This window comes from Tympanuchus pallidicinctus, unplaced genomic scaffold (genome assembly GCF_026119805.1).
Source record: "Tympanuchus pallidicinctus isolate F22 unplaced genomic scaffold, pur_lepc_1.0 scaffold22, whole genome shotgun sequence".
Lineage (NCBI taxonomy): Eukaryota > Metazoa > Chordata > Aves > Galliformes > Phasianidae > Tympanuchus > Tympanuchus pallidicinctus.
In genome coordinates, this window is record NW_026294739.1 from 39810046 (window position 1) to 39832240 (window position 22195).

General features: G+C 38.9%; 1 protein-coding gene across 1 annotated transcript; it reads left to right on the top strand.

Moving 5' to 3' along the window:
- Nucleotides 1-342: 342 nt before the first annotated feature.
- PLA2G15 (phospholipase A2 group XV) lies at nucleotides 343-21713 on the top strand. The gene is made up of 6 exons (XM_052685798.1): nucleotides 343-557; nucleotides 7986-8142; nucleotides 10740-10858; nucleotides 12382-12480; nucleotides 13827-14051; nucleotides 17791-21713. The coding sequence occupies exons 1-6, from the start codon at nucleotides 425-427 to the stop codon at nucleotides 18300-18302; spliced, it is 1245 nt and encodes a 414-aa protein (XP_052541758.1). The 5' UTR covers nucleotides 343-424; the 3' UTR covers nucleotides 18303-21713.
- The last annotated feature ends 482 nt before the right edge of the window (nucleotides 21714-22195 follow it).

The following is a 22195-nucleotide window of genomic DNA, read 5'->3' on the forward strand; positions in this document are numbered from 1 at the left end:
GTTTATTTGCTTTTCCTCAAAACACGCAGACCGCACGTCTGCGCTAAGTTTATGCACGAGTCTGACACGAAACACCCCTCACTTCACCTCCAGGACCCACCACGACCGCACAAGTGCGCACGCAGCGGCGCGACTCGAACCCACCGCCCCGCAGCACCTCTCTCATCTCGCGGCCCGGAACCGAGCGGCCGCCGCGGAGCCGCACCACGCTACCAGCGGAGCCGGAGGAGCGGCAGCCCGGCTCGACGATCCCCGCTCGGCTCCGCGCTCGGCTGGTGACGCCTGCGGGGCGGGACCGGCCGCGGCCGGGGCGGGGCGAGCCCTTTTCAGGCCGGGCCGGGCGGCGGGGCCGCACTCCGGCGGCGGCCCCGGCGGAGCGACGGGAGGAGAGCGGAGGTGGCCGCGTGGTTATGCGCTGGGGGCGATGGTGCCGCCGGCCGGCGCTAGGCTCCTCCCGCGCCCGGGAAGGGGCCCGCTCCTCGGCGTGCTGCTGCTGCTCTGCTCCGGCGGTGGGTGCGTGCCGCGCCGCCGGCCCGCGGGGCCGCCCGTGGTGCTGGGTAAGAGCCGGGCGGGGGGCGGCGCGGGGCGGGCGCGGAGCGGAGCCGTGCCGAGCCGTGCCCGTGTTTGTGCCGCGGGGCACAGCGGGCTCGGGAGGCGCCGGCCGCCCCGGTTCCGCGGAGCGCTGCTCCAGGGGGTCCGTGGGGAGCGGCGGCTGCGTGTTACCGCGCTCACTGCGAGCGGCTGGAAACAACGCGCTTGGCTCAGAGCGCTGCGCAGGCGACGAGTGTTACCGGCCTGTGCTGCCGGGAACGCGCGGTAGCTCACAGCAAATACGCAGAACCTGTCTGTCTGATAGGTCCTACGGAGTTAAATGTCAGCTGCTCTCTGCGTCCATTGATAAGCTCATAAATAAATCTTAATTGTTTGAACAACTTGTCTGCTGAAGCTGTAGTCCCCAAGCATTCCCACGTACTGCTCAGGTTCACTGATGTGAACGGTCACTCCTGTAGCCATGTTCTGTATGCTCTGTGTTCTCATAGCATGAATAACAGCAATGATAAAGAGAGGAAAAAAGGTAAGAAAGTAGAAGAACATTAAGAATGCTGTTAGCATTAAGCTCTGTTTGTATACAGTAGTTTAGATTCTGTTGTTGACTGTTAGTGCTGCTATAAACTTCTGTCAGGGAAGACTAACTGCTGACCAAGAATTCTTTAAGAGGCACTGTGTGTGTGCCAAGTGTGCTGTGTGTGAGCTCACAGCTATAGTAGATGGCTGAGCTAGCTGAGAGAATGCAGATTCAGAAGAAGAAATCAGGATTTCCTTGGAGGCTGGAGTTGAAATGTGAGCAGAAGTTCTCTAAGTGCTGTCCCTGAAGGCTGGAAGCAATCTTTTATCCCATCTCTCTGCTGCGTAATGCTGGGTTTAGCAATAAGCCTTGGTGCTTACTTCGGTGGCAAGCTTTTTCCTGACAGAGGTGAGAGTGTTTTTGTTGCTGATCCGATATTCTGCTCTAGCTATGAAGGGATCAAAGAAGATTTAGAAGCAATTGGGATAAGGGAATACTGAATATAGCAGCATGAAGTTACTACTGATGGATGAATTGTAAGCTTATACGTTACTTAAGAGTGGTTTTAAAAGCAGTGACTGATCTATGTATTCATAAGAGAAGTTCTGGTTAATGCTGTGTGGCTGAGTGCAGATACATCAGTGAATGGATTAAAAAAAACAGATTTTCTTGCTCTTAAAGTTGAGTTTTTATCACACAGTATTTAACCTGCATCTTCTACTCCTGTGTCTTAAAATATGCTCTTCTTTGCTGTCTGGTCCTGGCCTGTCCAGAAAGTGAAGATTCAGTGTTTCCAACCAGCATCATTTTTCAGGCTTCTCTGTGTGTTCGGAGAGCATAGGCACTCTTAGGCATTGACCTGCTATAATTTGCTGCTGCAAAATCTCATGAAGTTTTTGATGCGTATAAATTAATGTCTTTGTAAAAACAAACAAACAAAAAAACCACCTGCACCAGGAGCTTAGCTTCAATTGGACATGACATGGCAAGTGAAGGTCAAGCAAATAAAGGAGGAGAAGGAGTGACTGTCGGTCATGTTTCCATCTTGCTTCTAGTTTGCTTTTCATGACCTTTTCTTCACCTTTCTTGTGTCTGTGACATGTTATGTTGAGATAAGCTTTTTAGGAATTACCGTGATGAGGATGGTAGAAAGGTTTAAGAGAAATCATTTTTTAGGGAGGCATTCTAAGTGCTGGCTTAACAGAGGTGTTTGGGAGAGGGGTGAAAAACACACATTGCACTTAAGTACCAAATGCAGAGGAGGCTGAGGTACCTGCAGGCTGCATTATGTGAGCAGTGCAGGCCTGAGGTGTTTCTGGAGTCACTGTGAGGTGGGTATGTGGAGTTGATCCTCTCAATTTATCAGGCTGGCATCTAGACTCTCAGTTCTTCATATGCCTTCAGTTTTATGTGTGATTTGTAGTAAATGTGGTCTCATGATCTGAGTATTCCCTCTTGGTCTGCTTGGATGTTTTGAACTCCTTTAAGCAGAAAAAGGAGTTGAGATCTTACCGTACTCTGTGGCAAGTTAGCCATCTGGTCTTATGGACTAAAAGAAGGAAGGAATGCTTTTTAAAGGAATGTTGTTAACATAATGATTGTTTCATAAATATTTTAGACCAATGATGGTCATAAGACCCAGTGTAACTTGTTCTCAACATTTTCCTGTAATGACCCTACTTGCAGCTGCAACCTGTGCTTACTCAAGTAATGGAGAAGGAAGTTCAGCCACAGCTTGTAAATATGGGGCACTGTTATTATATGGGTAATGTTTTGCTCTCTAGGCAATTTACTAAAAAAAAATAACAACAACAACAACAGCAAACACCTCTGAGCCTCTCTAATCTGAAAGCAGATAAGCTGCTTGAATATAACCCTGTAACAATTGGCTGTAGCTACTGACACATTAGTTTCTGAATTGCCAACAGATCACAGCTCTATGTAGAGCTGTCTAACTAGCTGAAGTGAGCTTCTGTAAAATAGCTAAGCCAAGCTAATAGCTCATTAGTGCTCTCCCTGCTTTCGTTGTGCAAAGTTACTGGTCATTTTGTAGAGTCATCTGTCTGCTACAGCACTAGAAAACTAATCTGCTGAGGAAGAAGTGAGCAGTTTTGCACTTGAACTGCCTTAATGGAAAAGAAGCTGGCATGTGTGGAGGCATGTGGACAGCAGCGAAGCTGTTTCCTTTGGGAAATGCTGGTCTGTGCACCATCAAATGGTGCCTTAGTAGCAGGAGCTAATGTCTGCTGAGCATGCTTGTACATACAAAGGTAGAAAGAACGGGGACTAAAATGACACAAGTAGAAAGCAAAATACTCTAGGGCAATTGCTCGCTTTCTCTGATATTTAAATAAAGCATCAAAGGTTATTCACATCGTAGTGGAATAGAGAATAAACACGATAAAAGTCAAAACCTTACTTCCAGAGTCTTGCCTAAAAGCTTTGTATTCAGGACAAGGTTGACTAAAACCTAAGCTGATAGTTTTAGAGTCCTTCCCTCAGGTTTTTTAGGGAAGGCAGGGCTACTTAATTGAAAAAAAAAAAAAAAAAATACTGAATTGTTTTCACGCTTTCTCTGACTTTGTATTCTTCCAGGACAGTGTGTTCATACTGGGAAATCTGAAAGAAACAAGATAACCTATCCAACACCTTGCTCTATTGACAGTATCGATCTCAAAAAAACCAAAAACAATCTCTGTACGAGTGCTTTGAGAGACCTGCCTCATGTTTACACACTACTAGAATTAATCTTGCACTCTTCTTATCAGTTCAGTTATATACTTATTCCACTTGTCTTCTAATAAGAAATTCCTGTGTTCTGTGGCTGTTCTCACCTCGTTTTCTCACACGGTATGCAGTGATGGTAGATGGCCTATCTTATGCCTTATCAATTTTGGGGGCTGATAACCTGTCCTTATAAGATCAGCAGTGGATTCACTGAACTCTTTACCTTTTAGAGCTGACTCAACACAATTACTATATCAATGTTCTGATACCTTCTGCAAACAATTTGTTAGGTACTTGGCTAAAGTTTTCTAGAAAGATGCCTAAATGAAGTGTGTTAATAATTGATTTACATGCAAAAGAGGTTTGTCTGAATTCCTGCTGACTGCTAATTGAGGAGTGTGTGTTTGTGTGGTCAGCTGGCTGGATGTCAGCAGTGATTTAACTGTTTATGCCTCATGTGATCTGAGGTATCTAGAAGTATCATGTGAGATCTTGTTTGCTTTCTTGTTCCTAATTTTAAACACAAGCCTTTTCTACAGCACTGTGTTGCTGACTCCATAAGCAACTGAGGCATTCAACCTGAAGAACAGCAGTCAGTATTCTGAATCAATTTTTAAGGAAGTGTAGTTTGGTTTGGAGGGGGGCTAATGTCTGGAACTAAAAACTTGACAGTTGTTTGAGGGAAGTTTTAACCTGTGAGAAATATTTGATAGTTGTTTTTTATCCAAAGGAATTTGTACTTCAGATAAATGCAATAAAAATATACAGTGGATTATTTGCTCTACAGACATAGATTTGCTATTTTTCAGTTATTATTATATTGGTACTTTTTAGTTGTTGTTTTTTTTTTTTTTTTTTAAAAGTTTCCAGAGGACTATTCAGGGAAGTTGCTTCCCAGATTGCAATTTGCTTATTGCTCCCTAATGGGAACTGTTAGTCAGTCATTAATTCTTCAGTAGGGGTATCAATGTATCCCAAAGCTAATTGTTTTAATTTCTGAATTTGGAGAAGTTGTAGCCTCTTCTAGGCTTTCAAATCTGTAAATGTTTTCTATAAAGCTTAAACAAAAATGCATTCCAGAAGGAGATCTGGTAGTACTATTAGTGCAGTTGAGGCAAAGAAAAAAGCGACACAGAAATGAGAGTTTGTAACATTAAAGTGAACTGCGTTTGTCAGTGTATCAGGATGGACTCTGTTGGGATTAATCTTTCTGAAAAATAGAATATGCAGAAAGTATCATCAAATCTGATGGAAATGCTCAATAGGAAACTGTTTTGTTTCCAAGTGTAGCAGTTCATTAGTTAACACATGCATTTCAAGTTGCAATTTAGGGAAGCAAGGGTACTGAGAGATCTTTCCTTGGATGCTTGATTTTTTTTTTTTTAAACTTGTGATGCTGTATTTTGCAGCATTTCATATGGTAGTTATTTGTAAAGGTATGGAGTCAGTCTGCAGGTTTTAAAAAGTAAGGAACTCCTGTAATATTTTTCTAAGACCACCTAGAAACCGTAGGTACTGGGAGATGTGAGGATGAGGAGAAAAACTGGAGTTTTGTGTGTATGGACTAAAAGCAGAGGGAAATGTTCTTTTCTACAGCTTGCAAATTCTATCACAGAAAACTCAAAAAGGTGAGTCCTTGTCCTACAGAATTCATCTTCAGTGTGATCTTTTCTAACCTGTTACTTATCAAAAAGTGATTAAGTAGCTCTGTAGCCAAAATGTAAATCATTAACACCCTTAAGTTGCATGGGGTGAGGACTGAAGATCTTGCTTGCTCTTTACATAATTTGGAAAATCAAAACTTGTACTTTGTTCCCTATAGCTTCATCACCAATCCTTTTTAGCTTGCAGCATATAGATTTGAAAATAACTCACTACTTGTGAGTTTACACTGATTAGTAGCTTCACTGTCAACATGAACACGTGAACATGATAAAGACACTGGTGTTAATATCTGCTTTATAAACAGACATCATACCTTTACATGACACTTGAACTGAACTATCATATCTTTGTGCAGGTGGAACTTGTTTCTTAGCTTTTGTTTAGCATTACATAGAAGTACCACTTCTGTTAACCAACCTCAGTTGTCATTCCCTGAGTTAAAAATTAGGACATGATGTTTCTCTTTTTTGCATTGAATACATGAATACAGCCTCTTTCCTTGAAGCCTGAAGAGAAAATATGCAAACCAAATTAAACTTGCAGTTAATCTAAAACCACTCCTATAGGTCCAAGGGAGACTCTGTGCAGTTTCCTGCTTTCAATGTTCTTGTTTATAAATGTATATTTGTAATGATCTTCAGGGTTGGGAGCCTTCCTACTCCAGGCAAGCGTGCTTACAATTATTTGTGTTGTTTGGAAACTTATGTTCTTAAAACTCTAAATAATATTGCAGGTGCTTATTTAAGCTTTTGAAATGTCTTTGCTGGAAGAATTTGATTTTTACTGAAAGGAGTATGTAATGAGTTCCAAGGTAAAACAATCACCTGTATCACTTTGCATTGGAACTGAACACAAAATCAACCTGTTTGTCCTTGGCAGGTCTGCTGCTGAAGCTGGTCAGCCATGAATGATTGATATAAATAGAATTACATTCCGTTCTTCCTGTAATTGAGAGTGCTGATACAGCAGCCAGAACAGGCACAAGACTGTGGAACAAGCTGTTGCCTTACAGTTCTATAACCAATAACTAAACAGCTTTTTCTGAGGTTACAAGACTGAACTTCAGTAAACTTCTAGAGTGTGATGCAATGCTATAATCTTCCTTATTATGCTTTCCAGTATATCAGTGTCCTTGAAATATGACCTAAAATAAACTGTGGTCAGCTACTGGAGCTTTTAACATTTCACTTAAGACTACAGAAATAAAAACACTAAAAACCTAATGAGAAGGTGGGGTAGGCAGTGAGGAACTCCAGAGGTATATTTTCTGTGATGGGCGCTGAAGTGGGAAGAGTCTGATTGTCACTCTCTGTTTAGCCCCAAGTTCTGTTCTTTTTCAGTTCTGCAGTAAATACTTTTCTGAAACCATATCTGGCTTTTCAGCTAAATTAGCTGTTCCACTGAAAGGCAGCATCTTCCTTAAAGCTCTTGCTTTAAGGGGTATAGAAAACTTAAATTGCTTTGATTCAACTTAGCAAAGCGAGGGGGGGGAAAAAGCAACTGTATGGGTGGGCCTGCTTCTACAAACTTCAACAGCATGCAGTTGTGCACATGCAAAGAAAAAAAATTGGGCGGAGGGAGGAGCATCTTGAAAGGTAGGGGAAGAGAGCTGGGGGGTGAGAACACTAAAGTGCCCATCTTCTAATTCTTCCTACCGCAGAGAAAGCTTTCAGTTACTGAAGCATCTTCGCTCTCCTGGTTCTTGAGAGTTGAAAATGATTTAATAGTGAAATGCAGGAAGCTCCTCTGGAGATGAGCAACGCTCCTAAAACTTTCTCAGAAGTTTAGTTTGAGTTCGGAAATAAGAATTTCATGTCTGTATTTTCTGTTTAAAATAAGAGACAATAAAACTTAAAGGAACCCTGGCATTTATCGAATGCTAAATTAAAAACAGTGCACTTGAGAGAAGGTGCAAATAGAAGACCTTTCCTTCCAAGTACTCTTCCATTACATCAATAATGTATTAAAAATATACGATGTACACTGTTGCATCCAAACTTGAATGTAAGTGATAAATGTTGTATTTGGATTAGTATGCTAGCCAACAAAATTTTTTGTATTCAAAGTGTAATAAGAGGTGATAACTTCATGTAACTTTTTGTATCTACTTTGCTTTCACACTTTTGTCAGATTAATAGTTTGTAGGCATCTCTTGAAGTACAGAACAACAATCAGTTGCAGTACCCAGAAAAAAATATTTCAGAAATACTTTGTTTTAAAACATAGGTAATTCTGATTAAGAGCTGAGATGTTTTTCATATCTGTGTCTTAACCTGACCTGATCTTATACTATCTGTTCTTTGAAGCTGGGAACTATTGATCCAGGGTTATTTTACACAGGGGTTCTGCAGGTCATGCTTCTATAAACTGAAATCTTTTCAGTGAAAAATAAAAATGCAATATGTTCTTAGGTAATATTTTTATCCAGTTACAAGAGTATCTCTGAGCACTGCAATGTTGCATATGAGGAACGCAGTGATGCAATTTGTTATACTCTTACATTTTAGTGTCTTTTCATGTTTTTCAGTTCCAGGGGACTTAGGTAATCAGTTGGAAGCAAAATTAGATAAGCCATCAGTAGTGCACTATCTCTGCTCTAAGAAGACTGACAGTTACTTTACGCTGTGGCTGAACTTAGAATTGCTCCTACCTGTCATCATTGACTGTTGGATTGACAATATCAGGTAAGACTGCATCTGTTGCTCTCTGCAGTTTTCTCCTTCCCTTAGACTGACATAGATGATACACAGCTTCCACCTTGAAATTTCATGTTCAAGACCAGTGAGAAATGACTAGGGAGTTCTGCTGGGTAGACTAGCAGGCTGAACTGAAGGATGTGGCTTTTGCAACTGTGGTACTTGCCGTCAGTGCTGAAAATCAGATTCTTCATTTCCTCCACCTCCCTCTGCTGCCAGTTACTGTGTGTTGGTTTGGGCACTTAGCAGACTTCCGTAGGCTTATCTAAAGCAGAACTTTTTCTGTTGCTTTGATGAGTTACTTAAGTTTTGATGAGGTAAGTGGGAAGGAGGTGCAATGGGTAGCTCAGAGGAGAGACTGGAGGAATGAGAACTTGTGCTTCCCCAGACTGTCATTAGTGAGCAATTTCAATAGGCAGCTGAGGTGTGGAATCCTTTAAGTGCAGTTTAGAAGTCTTTCCTTAATTATTTTGTTATACAAATTGTCTAATTAAAAGCTTCTGGACTATTTTATTGTAAAAATTGTAAACATATTTAAGACAAGAAATGTTTAGCCTGTGCAATTGGAAAAACACTGCACCAGCATGTTGTTCTTTTGTTTGAATGTGTTGAGCTTGGTGGCAGTTTAATTTTAACATATCTTTACAGACTCCCACAGTTTTTGATAATGTGGTTATGGATCTGACAAGCTCATAGCACACAAAAGGCACTGACATGAGACTGAAGTCCTAAATCCCTTTCTCTTTTTTGGGGTGATAATGAAAATCACAGTATAGCAACTATCAATTAAAAGACTCTTTCAATAATGAAACTAAATTGCTATAACCTTCTGTAGTATGGAAAGACAGTGTAGCAGTGCCTCCTCAAAAGCACTTTTGCTCCTCCTGGTTAGGCAAAATCCCCTGCAACTCCTTTCTGGTTTATGGACATCCATATTGAGCATTCAAGGAAAGCAGAATGTGAAAAACAGAAATACTTTCAAGAGTAGTGCATGAACACATTCAACAATGCAGCTATGTGAATGAGTTTCAACAAAGTTGGAAATTCAGGAGTCAAAGCATGTCTCTGCCTGTGGCTAGAACTGATAAACATGAGTACCTGCTGGAGGGCCCAGGTTGCAGGCACTGCAGTGTTAACTATGACATGAAAGGATGCATTTCTTTTATAAAGACATATAGCATAAATTGATCGAGAGGCTGCTTTTCCCCCTTAGTCTGTGTGTTTTGACATGTGTGCAAGTAATATTTCTGCAATAAGTAATCGTTTTTCTGGAATGGGAGGAAGGTAGTTCTACCACTAGAAACCTCTAAAAATAATCTCATGCTACTCATTTTCCAATTTCAACTTTGTGTGGCTTCAAAGTAATTTTTGATCCTAGCCTCTTCTGAGTAATGCTATGTCTTGAGCAAATCTCTGCCTGTAGCTTTCTGAGAAACATAAACATATGGACCCAAATATATTTTGTAATATAAATAGAATGCCAGAGGGATGTCATTTGCTTTTTTTTTTTTTTTTTTTTGCTGAAAATATTTTAGATTATCCATGTTCCTTCTGTTAAAGGTAACATCTTGAAGATAACATCTTGTAGCTTTCATAACTAGCTTTCATCACATGACTATGCATATAGGAAACTGATTCCATGTTGCTATTTTGTAGCAGCTTAGTGCTTTCTGTTGAAAGAATGAACAGATTGATCAAATAAAATAACCAAGGGCAGGGAGGAGGAAGATGGAAGAACGGTAATTAAAGATCTTCAAATTTGTGGGCAGCTGTAAAATAGATCTTAAGTTTTAAATTCCATTTCTCACAGTCTGCAGTTTGTGGGGAGGAAGGGTGTGTAATAATACCTCTGCTTTACTCCCTGTGTGTGTGTGTGTGTGTGTGTGTGTGTGTGTGTGATGATTTGAGCATCAATTCAGGTTGTCAGACCTTCATGTGGGGGTAAAAGTGCTCAGGAACTGCAGTTGCATTGATGAAGCATTAAAACAACAAAGCAAAATGCTCCAGACCCTCCATGTTCTTCCTCTTTCAAGAGGATTTTTAAAATACAGCACACTCCATACCTCTGCTTCCTGAGACACTAGTTGTTACTAGTGAAGAAATTTCAAGAGCTTCCTTAGTACTTCATGGGGTCTATTTAAACAGAAGTGTCTGTTTAAACATAAATGAATTATTTTTAAGTAGGGGACTTTGTCTACTACCTGACTTTTTGGAGGTATGTTTTCTACAGCCTCACCTCCGTTTTTACATTCTAAACAACTTTCTCCAATCTGTGGCTTGATGCACAGTGAAATGGTGTAGAACTACACTAAGCAGCTTGTACTGTTCCAAAACTGAAGTCCAGTTGTAATGCTATATGCCCTGTTTTACAAGGAAGATAAGTCTTCAGCATGCAAGGCATAAAAACTTAAAATTAAAATAGCTGTTTGTGTAACTGCTTAGCCATTAGAGTACTCTAGTTTTTTTTTACTTCTTGGTAACAGCACTTGAAATTTTTGTTTTTGCACTCAGAATGTAAGGCCCAACACAGCTAAAAGCTGTCATATGGTTGTATGACGTTTCATGGTTTGTCTCCTCTCCTCTAGGCTGGTATATAATAGAACAAGCAAAGTAACAGAACCACCAGATGGAGTGGATATCAGAGTTCCAGGTTTTGGGCAGACATTTTCCTTGGAATTCCTTGATCCAAGTAAAAGAAGCGTTGGTATGTAGAAGCTGTGTCTGAAATCTTTGTCACTTGTAGGATTTTATGGTATGTCCTTTAATTTGAAATCACATTTCTGTAGTTTGTTGCATAGTTTTGTTTGTAAGTAGCAATAGTTTTTTTTTTTTTTTTTTTGTAGAAGAGCAGCACGTGGCTCACTTTGCTTTTCATTTGCTTTTTCTTTTGTATGTCATTTCATCTCTTAGTCTGATGAACTGAGATGGGAAAACTGCTCATTCTTGTGTGGGATTGAAGGCCTTTGGATGAAACTTGAAGGGCATCTTGAAGATGCTCTAGAAAATGAGATGGAGTAAAAAATTCTATGACTTAAGCTTGACAAGCAAAATACCAAATGCTAACACTTTCTGCTTAGTTTTGAGCAGTGTTATTTGGTGTCAAGTATGAGTAGAAGGATTTGGGTGGAAATGGGAGCCTAGAGTGGCTTGGCTTGGAAAGGACCTTAAGGAAAATCCAGTTCCAACCGCTCACCTCTCGTTGGTGTCAGAATATTTACATAGTTAAATTTGTGCTGAAAAATATTTCTGCGTTATTTTGTTTGTAGGCTTTTTAGTGTTGCTTTTGCAGAAGTCATCTTTCAGAAAACGCTGGTAACCTTGTCAGGAACTGTTAGCTGTGGCTGATGTAATTTTATAGCCAGCTAGGTGCTAAGCTTCACTGTAGAATGGGCCCTCTTGCACTGCATATATTTCTTTTCCTTAGAGGCAGCCTTTAAAAGGGCACTACTGTATTTTGTGACCTGCACTTGATAATCCTTGTAAGAACAGAGTCATGTTTAAAACTTGCTTCTGTTTGTGTCAGGGACTATATAAGCAATCAAGACTAACAAATGAGGCATTGTTCAAAATGTTGAAATGGCTGTGATAATAAACAAGATGTTTTGATGCTTCACTTCTTATGCTGTTACTAGATGCAATTTAATTGTGGTAATACTTGCATCCTGTTTCAAAACATGTAACATACAACATCTTAACAGATTCTTGCAGCCAGTCTGCAAGTGTTTCCCTTTGCTACAAAAGCCTCTGACTTCAGTCTGTCTGAACTGATGGAAAAAGGATTTCTAGTGGTTCCAGAATTTTGCCCTTTGGTATACCTTCAGCTTTTGTTGCTTAATCCATTTGAATGTTGGCAAAACCAGGGATAATCTTTACAAATATATTACGTACCATAACTGAAATTCATCTGCAGTCAATACAAGCTATGACTCTATGGTAGTTACTTTAAACAGTTCAATGGTCTGACATAGAAGGCGTAACTTTTTTTCCAGTAATGCTGTGTTTGACAAGTTTTGTTGTGGATTAATAGGACAGCAGTTAAGAAGCTTTAATAATTTTGGCAGACAGTCAGCATAATTCATTTTGCTTAATATGCTGGATCCTAGACTGTCAGATTCATAACATTAGGACTTCAGTATCTGTATATATGGAATCAGATGTAATGCATCCAGGCCTCCTTTCATAGCACTAATATTTTGCTGTTCTGTTTCTTTTATCTGATTTCTCCAGGCAGCTACTTCTACATGCTGGTGCAGAGTTTAGTAGATTGGGGCTACAAGCGTGATGAAGACGTAAGAGGAGCACCTTATGACTGGAGAAAGGCACCAAGTAAATAATGTCTTATTTGAACAAAACTTTCTTGACACTTCCAGTAAGCAGATAGTTTTGGGTCTCTTCCCCCATTCCAGCCATACAATTCTATTAAAACATCAATTTTTAATTATCCCTTGAGGACTGGATATCCTAAATCCACATAAAAGCTCTGCTATGATATTTTTTTTGCTTTAAACAATTTGCTACTTAAGATTTGCCTAAAAAACCCAAACCAGTGAAACCTATAAAATTCCATAAGACCTTCCACATACCCCACTGTGCATCAGAGGCACAATCTCTAACCACAGCATGTACCAGTTCTGCAGATAGAACTTCAGTAAGACCATAATTTTCCTGGTTCTAATGTCACACCAAATCCAACAATTGCTGTGATTACATCCTGAGGAATAAATTATTTTGTCCTCAAAAATGAAGAAGGCTTTCTACGTTTTTCTAAATCTATCCTTATTCAAGTATTAGACCTCTGTATTCTTCATCTCATTATATTCCATAGGAGCACAAGTGATTTGTAGACTCTTCATACAGTTTGTGAGCTTGTACTGAAGAAATAATGCATCTGCTATTAATGACAATATTCTAGTATCAAGTTTGCCTTGGCCCACAGAAATGAAGCATGTGGTCTTGGCATCCAGGAACATTGCTTGAAGAAAATCAATAATGCTGACTTTTGCTATTGATGTGACTACTTCAAAGTTGTATTGCAGTTGTTACACTGAATTGGTATCTTATTACAGGGCTACAGAAATGCATTTTATTGATTTTTTCTTTTTTTTTTTTTTCTTTATTCTTTACTTTTAAAGCTCATTTAATTATGTGTAATAGAGATAAAGCATATTGTGCCAGCAGGAATCTGCTGGAATTCTCACTTAGAGTTAACCTTGCTGATAGAAATTGTCTAACATAAGCTGGTAACTGGTTTATGTACCCTTTATTAGATCTAACAAGTTTTATTTCTGTTTTCCATCAACTCAGAAGTCTTTCTGGACTTGTCAACTTCCTATCTTTTTTGGGGCGAAAAAAATGTAGATTCTAGAGAATATGGATGGATTTTTGTGGGAGAATATTAGCATTATTCCATTAGCACGAAATATTTCTGAGAAAAATTTGGGCTTAAATTTATTTTTAAAGGTGGGAGAAATTGGAGATCTTTTTCAAATATACTTGTTTCAGAGACGTGGGAAACAAAAGAGGTTTTAAAGACTCGCCCTTTTGTAAACTAATGATGTAAAGAAGCATTGGGTTTTTTTGTATCTTCAGAATATAACCTTGTAAAGAATTGTGTTGAAGGACACAACATTGACCTTTAGTGATTATAACCATGTAATGTGTATTTTATTTAGATGAGAATGGAGATTATTTTGTGGCCCTTCGCAAGATGATAGAGTTGATGTATGAGCAGTATGGAAGTCCTGTTGTCTTAATTGCCCACAGCATGGGTAATATGTATACCCTGTACTTCCTCAATCATCAGACTCAGGAATGGAAAGACAAATACATAAAAGACTACGTGTCATTAGGTGCTCCATGGGGAGGAGTGGCCAAAACTCTCCGTGTGCTGGCTTCAGGTATGTAATGTGAGGGTTTGCAATGTATTTTCTTAATAGTGCAAGATACTAAACATGGATGATACTAAAAATGGAGGATGAAAGTTGAAGATAATATGAAGTTAAAAACAGCAGTCTTTAGGTGATCGCACCTTATGGTTTCAAGCCCTTTAACCTGACTGTCTGTCTTGGACAAGAATGGAATTGACAAAGCCTTAACATCCTCTAATGATGAGCTGTGTGCTTCCTCTTGATTCTCCTAACTTCTTTACAGCAGATGAGACAAGCTGCTGTTTGGCCTGGTGCCTTCTGTTTCTGTCACTTCTGCCTTCAGCATGATTGTTCTCCGTTCAGTTTTGCTGAGCTGACACAAACAGCAGATCATTCAATAGTTCCCTTTGATTAAATATCACACAGCTGCTGAACATAAAGGGAAACTTGTGGATGCAATGATGAAGTGGTGTGCTGCCCACAGCACAGATGCCTGCTGAAGTTCAAGGTTTGCAGAAAAAGGAAATGAATCTGAGATCTTACATTTAGAATGCTGGGTATGCCTTTGACTTTAATAGGGAAAAGTATGTTCTGCCAAGCAACTCTAATAACAGAAACTTGCTTACCACATAACGTGGATCATGTAATACCATAATTATTTCATGGCAAAACACTATGTTTTGTGCTTTGGCATTTTAATTGTGTTGTCTGATTTCTGATTTGCTTTTCATTTATTAGCTTTGTTTATCAGTCTTCCTTCCCAAACAAAGCTGAAATCAGCAACTGGACTTCATCAAAATGCAGAGCACGTGGCAGTTGCCAGCCATGCATGGACAGATCAAAAGAATGCTTTGCTTAGCAAAGGAATTTGATTCTGAATAGGAGTGCACAACTCAGTTAATGCAAAATCCAAAAACTTAAACTGGGCATTTGTACAGAGTTATACATTATTAATTCAATTGCAGTGGCACTGTCAAAAATTGGTTTACCTTTTCTGTAGCATACAGACTTGTCAGATGAAGCCTGTGGGAAATGGCAGGAAGTAAGCAGTATTAAAATTGCCTTCATGAAACTCCAAAAGACTACACAATTCCAGTCTGATTTCTTCTGGATTTAATTTTTGTGCCTCATATTTTATCCATTATGAGTTTCATCCAAGATGGCTAGCTATGCAAATATACAATGAATAGTTAGATTTAGGGTAAAATGTAATCTCAATCTGCATGTCTGTGGTATTACTCCAGATTCTGGAGCAGAAAGTTAAGAATGATATAGGAAACTGAAGTGGGCAGAATATTGTATCAGAATGTGCTAAGTTTTAAGTTAGTTTTAAGCTAACAGTTTTAAGCTAGTTACGTCTCTTAAACATCCACAGGTAAAAAATCACCATAGGTGTTAATGTTCGGATGATGGTAGTCTAGTTATAGCTTGTGAAATTATAAGAGTGCTAGTATGTAGAGGGGGTGTTACTTGAGCAAAAACTACTGCATTGCTAGAAAGACAAGGCAAGGTTTCAAGCAGGAATATGTTCTCCCTGCTCCTATTCCTGTTTATAGTATATAAATGACCTGGAGCTTGTTAAAGCTGCAGTTTTTGTTAAAGTGGTAAGGAGGTGGAATTGCTTTCTCTGGATCTTGTTTTGCTTATTGCTACGTACTCAAGTGCTCCACAGGATCAGAGCTTATAACAATTCTATTGCTAACAGAAAAGTTGTTCTTTCCACTCCCTGGCAGACACATATGCAGAGTTCAATGATTCTTTTCTCTGGTTGCCAGCTTGGGATGCTAACAGCGTCTTTTCTTTAGACCTAGTATTTCATACACTACAATGTCAGTGCCTGCTGACTGAAGTGTGATACCGACCTCAGTACTTCTGCACTTCAGGAGAAAAGTACAGGACTTAAGCATTGATGAGCTGTTCTGGAAGAAAAGGCTGGAAAAGAGTCAGGTTTTGTACTTATCGTTCCACAGGAATTAAATGAACTTGCTGCAGATTCCCTATTTTTTTTTTTTTTTTTTTTTTTGAGGAAAACATGCAAATAGTGTTTGCTAAATTTGAGTGTGCACAGTTAGGTACTTATACAGCACAGTAATGTGAAACAAACTTAGGATGTTTGCCCTCTTTGCTGTGCTCTTGAATTTCATCTTTGTCCATTTGACAGGATTATGATTGTAATGTCTCCATGCAGTCCTTCTAAAAATGGTAGTGAAGACTAAACTGTACTTCAGGTCCTCTTGCCGAACCAATAGTGCCACCTTATGGAGTTGAAACGCACATACTTTAGTGCTATTTCAGGAACAGTGGTTTTGGTTTTGAGACTCTTTGAGTTTTTCTAATATAGTTGATTTGAATTGCTACCTGTTGCAGCCCCGTGGACCTAATAATGAAATAACCTGATTCAATTTCAGCTAGTAAATGAATTGAAGAGTGCCAGCAATTGTGATTATGGAGAATAAGTCTGATCAGCCATGAACAACTGTCAGTCTTAAGTAATTCCATAATCACTGTATGTGCTATGTATAAATGGCTTTGTTTTTTATGGGGAAAGACAAGAGGAATAGTTAAAATATGAAGGAACTTGGGTAAAAATTATAACTTATTCACTAACTGCCAAGGAAAATGTACAGCCTTCATATCTACAGGATATTTTGTTCTTAATTTTTTGGCCAAATAGTTATGTCTGAAGTCTAAACTGTCTAAAATTGTTCAACTTTGTTTGAGGTAAATGATAATATAGACATGTATTGTTCATAAAGTTTAGCTCTCTACACTTAGATTTAAAAAGTCTTAAAGCTTGACCAGGTGAAAACTTTTCTCAAATAAAGTGGTTACTAACTGGGCTTTGAAGAACTGTTGTTTTCCAAGTGAAGATAAAGTTCAGATTACAAGAGATGCTTGAAAACAGTAGTGCTACAATATTAAAGAAAACCTATATTCTGAGAAATACAAGTGTTTCAGCAGTCTTGAAATGCTGACTGGAATGGAAGATGCTGGTATCGGTGGTATCCTATGGTCTCTCCCAGATGCTAAGAAGTATCAACTCACTGACTCATGACAGGAGACTGAATTAGTTGGGGAACTTAGAATTCTTACTCAATAGTATTTAAAGCAAGAATTATTATCTCTGCTTTCTACTACAAGAATCTCCTGTTTTCCTTCAACTGTAGACATGTCCTGGTAGATCTCATTACAGAGGGCATGCATGTTAAAATGCTCTGCACCAACTTGTAGAAAAAGTCACTGTATGGTTAATAGCTATTCTGAATGAAATACTACTCTGCTTGTTTTGAATGTGCAAACCTAAAAATGTTCAGCCTGCAAGATCTCTTCAAGAGTTATTTCATGTCTAAAATAGTAATCTTTTCATTCAGTGAAACCATGGTCTAGGTACGGAATAGTTATAAAACATACTTCTGGAATAACATTTAAAATAAAACTTTCACATGCTGGAATTCCTAAGAAATGCTGATTTCTCACTTGACCAGTACAGGAAGTATTTTGTCCTTTCTACATGGGTCTATCAGAATAGAAGCAGTACTCTTGGTTTGTCTGTCAGGCGTTCATCCACTAAGTTTTATATAAAATTGTAAGTTACCAGAAATCACTCTGCAGAAGATGATCACTAAGGTGGTCATAAGTGAGGAACTCCTCAAACTTTCACTGTAAGCAAAAAGTGATTACTCATGTTGTTGCTGAGTGGTACTAATTGCTGCTGGTCACAAGATCCATGCATTGTTTTGTGTGTAATAACATTCTTCCTTTTTTTAAGGTGACAACAATAGAATACCAGTCATCAGTTCACTCAAAATTCGAGACCAGCAGAGATCAGCTGTTTCCACAAATTGGATGCTCCCCTACAACTACACATGGCCTCCAGATAAGGTCTTTGTAAGCACACCTACAGCCAACTACACTCTACGAGACTACAGAAAATTCTACAGGGACATTGACTTTGAAGATGGCTGGCTCATGAGACAAGACACTGAACCCTTGGTCTACCAGATGATACCACCCGGCGTACGCATACACTGTCTTTATGGTACTGGTGTGGAAACACCTGATTCCTTCCATTACGAAAGCTTTCCTGACAAAGAGCCCAAGATTATTTACAGTGATGGGGATGGTACAGTGAACTTACAGAGTGCCTTGCAATGTCAAAAATGGGTGGACATGCAGAAACAGGAAGTGGTGGTATTTGAGCTTTCAGGAAACGAACACATTCAAATGCTATCCAATGATACTACTATTTCATACGTGAAAAAGCTGCTTTTTAATTTGTGATGTTGTTGACAGTTGTTTTCCTCACCTGTGATGCCTTCCCTTAAGTATGGGAGAATGCCTTTTGATCTGTTGATACTTAGATATTTGAATTATTTATTTTGTTTTTTAAACTATGTTCAAGGATTTGGTTGGTGTCCTAAACAGTTGTTTGTCTCTGATTTGTGTTCATGAAGTTTCATAGTATTTTCATATTCTGAAAACTTGGTCAAATATGCGTTTTGTTGCCTCCAGTGTTGTCCAGTATTCATACGAACTTTCATGTGGAGACTGCACAGCCCCGTGCACATACTTTATAATTTTCTTTGTGATCTTTGAAGGGTTTGGAGTGGGAAGGTGGAAGCATTACAATCTCACTCCCATAAAACAAGGGAAGGATATTAACAATTTGGGAAGTCCATACAAATTCTTCCCAAAGGGTCTTGTGTATTCTGATCCCACAGCCCATTAACTTAGTTTGTAAATGCTTGTATCTACTAGGTAAAATGGGTGTGAGGTCTGTCTGGTACTGTACTATCTTTTTGTCATATCCACTCTTGCTTTTGTTATGGTTTTTAGGGGGGGAACAATGATATCTGAATTATTTTAAGCTTATTTTAGGTACCTTATAGCTTAAAAAAAAAAAAAAAAAGGCTTGTTTGTTGACCTTGAAAGCCTGATGACTTAAAATCTGTAGCCTAAGGGATTTTCACAGTGTTTTATTTTCCATGAGGGAAAGAAGCTGAACTGTGGTTAATGCTTTGCTGTGTGGAGTAGCACGTAAATTAAAGCTAATAGAATTGAATACTGGCAAATGATGCATACAGTGCAGGATTGCAATTCTGAGTGAAAATTACCATCAGTAGAAATGGAAGGTGAGTATTCATGAAAAATGAAGTGACCTTCCTGATCTGGGGCAGGGAGTGGAAACCAGTGTAATTCAGTATGAAATACAAACCTCATTCTCAGTCAAATAATTAACCTCTAATTCAATTACTGGCCAAGTAGGGATTGCATTTTCAGGAAGTTGAGATGTATTGTTCCTTAAATGTGTAGATAATCGAACACGTAACATGTTACATTCTTACAGTACTGTTTTCAATGTTTAGAAAAACATCTTTCAGCTTTGGACTCCACAGAAATAATAGCCTAAGGGCCACGGCATGTACAACTGTGGGAGAAATAGCTTCACTGAAAGATTCTCTTTTGTTGGTTCAAAACTAGTCACACAGTTAGATTGCACTTTTTCAAAAGAGAATTTCCAATGCTTTCAAAATGCTAGATCCTCCAGGAAAAATGGCTTAATTTCAGAAACTCATCAGAAATACTGAGAATTCATTACTTAAGGAACTGAAGTTCTCTGAAAGGTAAAACTATAACTATTTTGGTAAAATCCTTGCTGCCGTCACATGTAAGACTAAGGTACTTTTAAATAACAGGTCTGAACTCCTTTTGTAAAATGCAAATACTTTGGCACAGGAGGTAGCCTTAAAGATTTAAATTGTAATTCAGAAATCATTTGTAAATCTAAAAAAAAAAAAAAAAAATTTGAGCTGGAGTCCTAGATAAGCAAAGTGTCTTCCTAGGTTTGTAATTGCTTATTTAGCTTTGCTTTCTCCCTGCGTCTTGTAAATGATGCTGCATTTTCCTGATGTTTAAAAAGGAATTGTTTGTCATGTCATCAGCTGCCCAGTTCAGCACCTATATTGTCTACACTTTCCTAGAGAATAACTGTGCTGTCCCAAGCCACTTGTAACTGGTTACTGCTGAAATGAAGAGGGTTGCAGGGAAAGCACACAAGTCTTTTAGTCAAGTGTTCTGTGATGTGCAGGGCTGTTAGCTGTGTGTTCCAAGACTGCTCAAAGACAAAGCTCTTCCTGTGGTCTGACTCTATTTTTTTAATAAATTGCTACACTACTGGCTTGCAACAGAAAGAAATTACTGACAACAGCCTTTCAATAATCTTTCTTGCTGAAAGAGAATGCCTGTCAATAAGCACTCAAATGAATAGAGCTGAAAGCTTAATTGGTGCCACCAACATGGACGTAAAGGGCTGAAAGATGAGAAGAGCATAAGCAAACTGTTATTAACCTGATCTGGAGAATGTATCTAAGCTTCATTTAGAGTCTTACCACTTCAGTCAGTCACATTCTCAGTCTCAGACAGTGAGTTTAGTTTGAAGATCCAAAACAGGTCACTCCAAAAGAGTCTTTTTAAAACTTCAGTATTTTTGGGGGGGGCACAGAAAGAAACATTCTTTTCTAATTTTGGGAACCTCATGCTGAGCAGATAACTACATCTTTTTTACTTGAGAGCTTGTGAACAATTAATCTATATTTATCCTTACCTGTCCATGAGGAGATAAGTCTGATAGTCTGTTTACTTAAACCTGTCTGTTATCCTGGTACCAAAAAAAAGTTTTTTCAGGTCCTGGTTTTGTCTTTCATTGTTTGTTACTATAAAACTATGTTGTATGAGAATGTGCATGTGTTAGTGCAAACCAGTGCTTCTGGTGAGAGTCTGACCTGGTAATTCCACAGACTAAGTTTTGTTTTACATCCACAATTTGAGATTTTTTTTCTACTAGACCATCTTCAGCCTCTTCATTTTCAATTTCTTGCATATTAGGATGGAGCTCCCCTTGTAGAGGGAATGCAGCAAATAAGTTACATTATTCAGGTTGCTGAAACCGAACCACTTTACTCAGCCCCTTGAGAAGTGCTTACCAGGTAACTGAGGCATTCCTCTAAAAGGCAAGAGTATTTAGCATTACTTTACAGGCCTGTCAGAGCCACGTGTGCTCAAGCATTAAAGACTCTTGTGGGAGTTAGTGTTCTGATGCATTATATCTTTAAGGAAAGAGGGACATGCACCAGTTACTCACAAGGAGTAACTTGGCTGCTTTGCCATGATGCATAAGTTGACATCTTTGAATTTACTGACATGTTTTTGTACCTAACACATGTGGACCTTCTCTTTCTTTCCGTAACGTTCACCTGGTTTTATTCTTCTAGAATGTTTTTAGAAACCAAAATTAGTCTTGAGGACCAAATGCGTTTCACTTTGACTAAACGTACAGAAAACGCTGAAGGGGCTTTTATCCTAATACTTCTGAGGAGGCTCAGAGTCACTATGTGATTCTGTTTAAAAACAAAAGGCTTCAATAACTAGCAATAATTGCAAAGGACTAGCAGACCAAAGGAAGGAATGTTTGGTATTAAGGTAGTTCTTGGAACACAGTGTGTTCAAGGCCCTCTTAAATTCAGGGAATGTTTGGCAAAGACTTTGCTGCTCTACGTTTAACAGTATTTTGTATGAAACGTATATTCTGAGACCTAGCATTTTCTATGCCCTTTTTGTGTATGGATGCGGTCAATAGATTTTGAATATTTTACTGTCGTACTTTGATAACATAATAAAGTTGATCTAACAGAACTTGCTATGTTGTAAATGCTGTCTCGCCCCTCAGATGCAATGTCAGCTGGGTAAGAAAACTGAGGTGTCTCACTTTCTCACACTTGTTTCTTAGTTCATTACTCAAATGAATCTACTGTCTTTAGATGTTATTCCCTTCCCCTGCACTACATTAGAAACTCTCCTGTTCAATAAGCTATGAGGCTGAAATTCCTCAGCTCATTTTTTTACTTTCTTTTCTGCTTGTTCTGTATGCAGAAAGTATTCTCAGAATGCTCCATGCTTGTGTACGTTCTGAAGCTGAAATATTTTGATTCAACATTCTTCAGGCAAAAGTAAAGTGCAATATGAGCTGAATAAATCAAAGATTCATATACGATATTTTACTCACAATACTGCTGTTAAAATTGCCTTAATTGTTTGCTAATGTTAAAGCTGCTTTCTTTTGTACCTAAACAGACTCTCCCAATATTGCTATCCCTTCCTGTTCACGGAACTGGCGA

Excerpts from the sequence above, each read along its gene's own strand:
- PLA2G15 (XM_052685798.1), top strand. The coding sequence starts at position 425 with ATGGTGCCGCCGGCCGGCGCTAGGCTCCTCCCGCGCCCGGGAAGGGGC. Across the intron at positions 8,143-10,739 it reads TGTTGGATTGACAATATCAG|GCTGGTATATAATAGAACAA; the intron begins GTAAGACTGCAT and ends CCTCTCCTCTAG. Across the intron at positions 14,052-17,790 it reads TCTCCGTGTGCTGGCTTCAG|GTGACAACAATAGAATACCA; the intron begins GTATGTAATGTG and ends CCTTTTTTTAAG.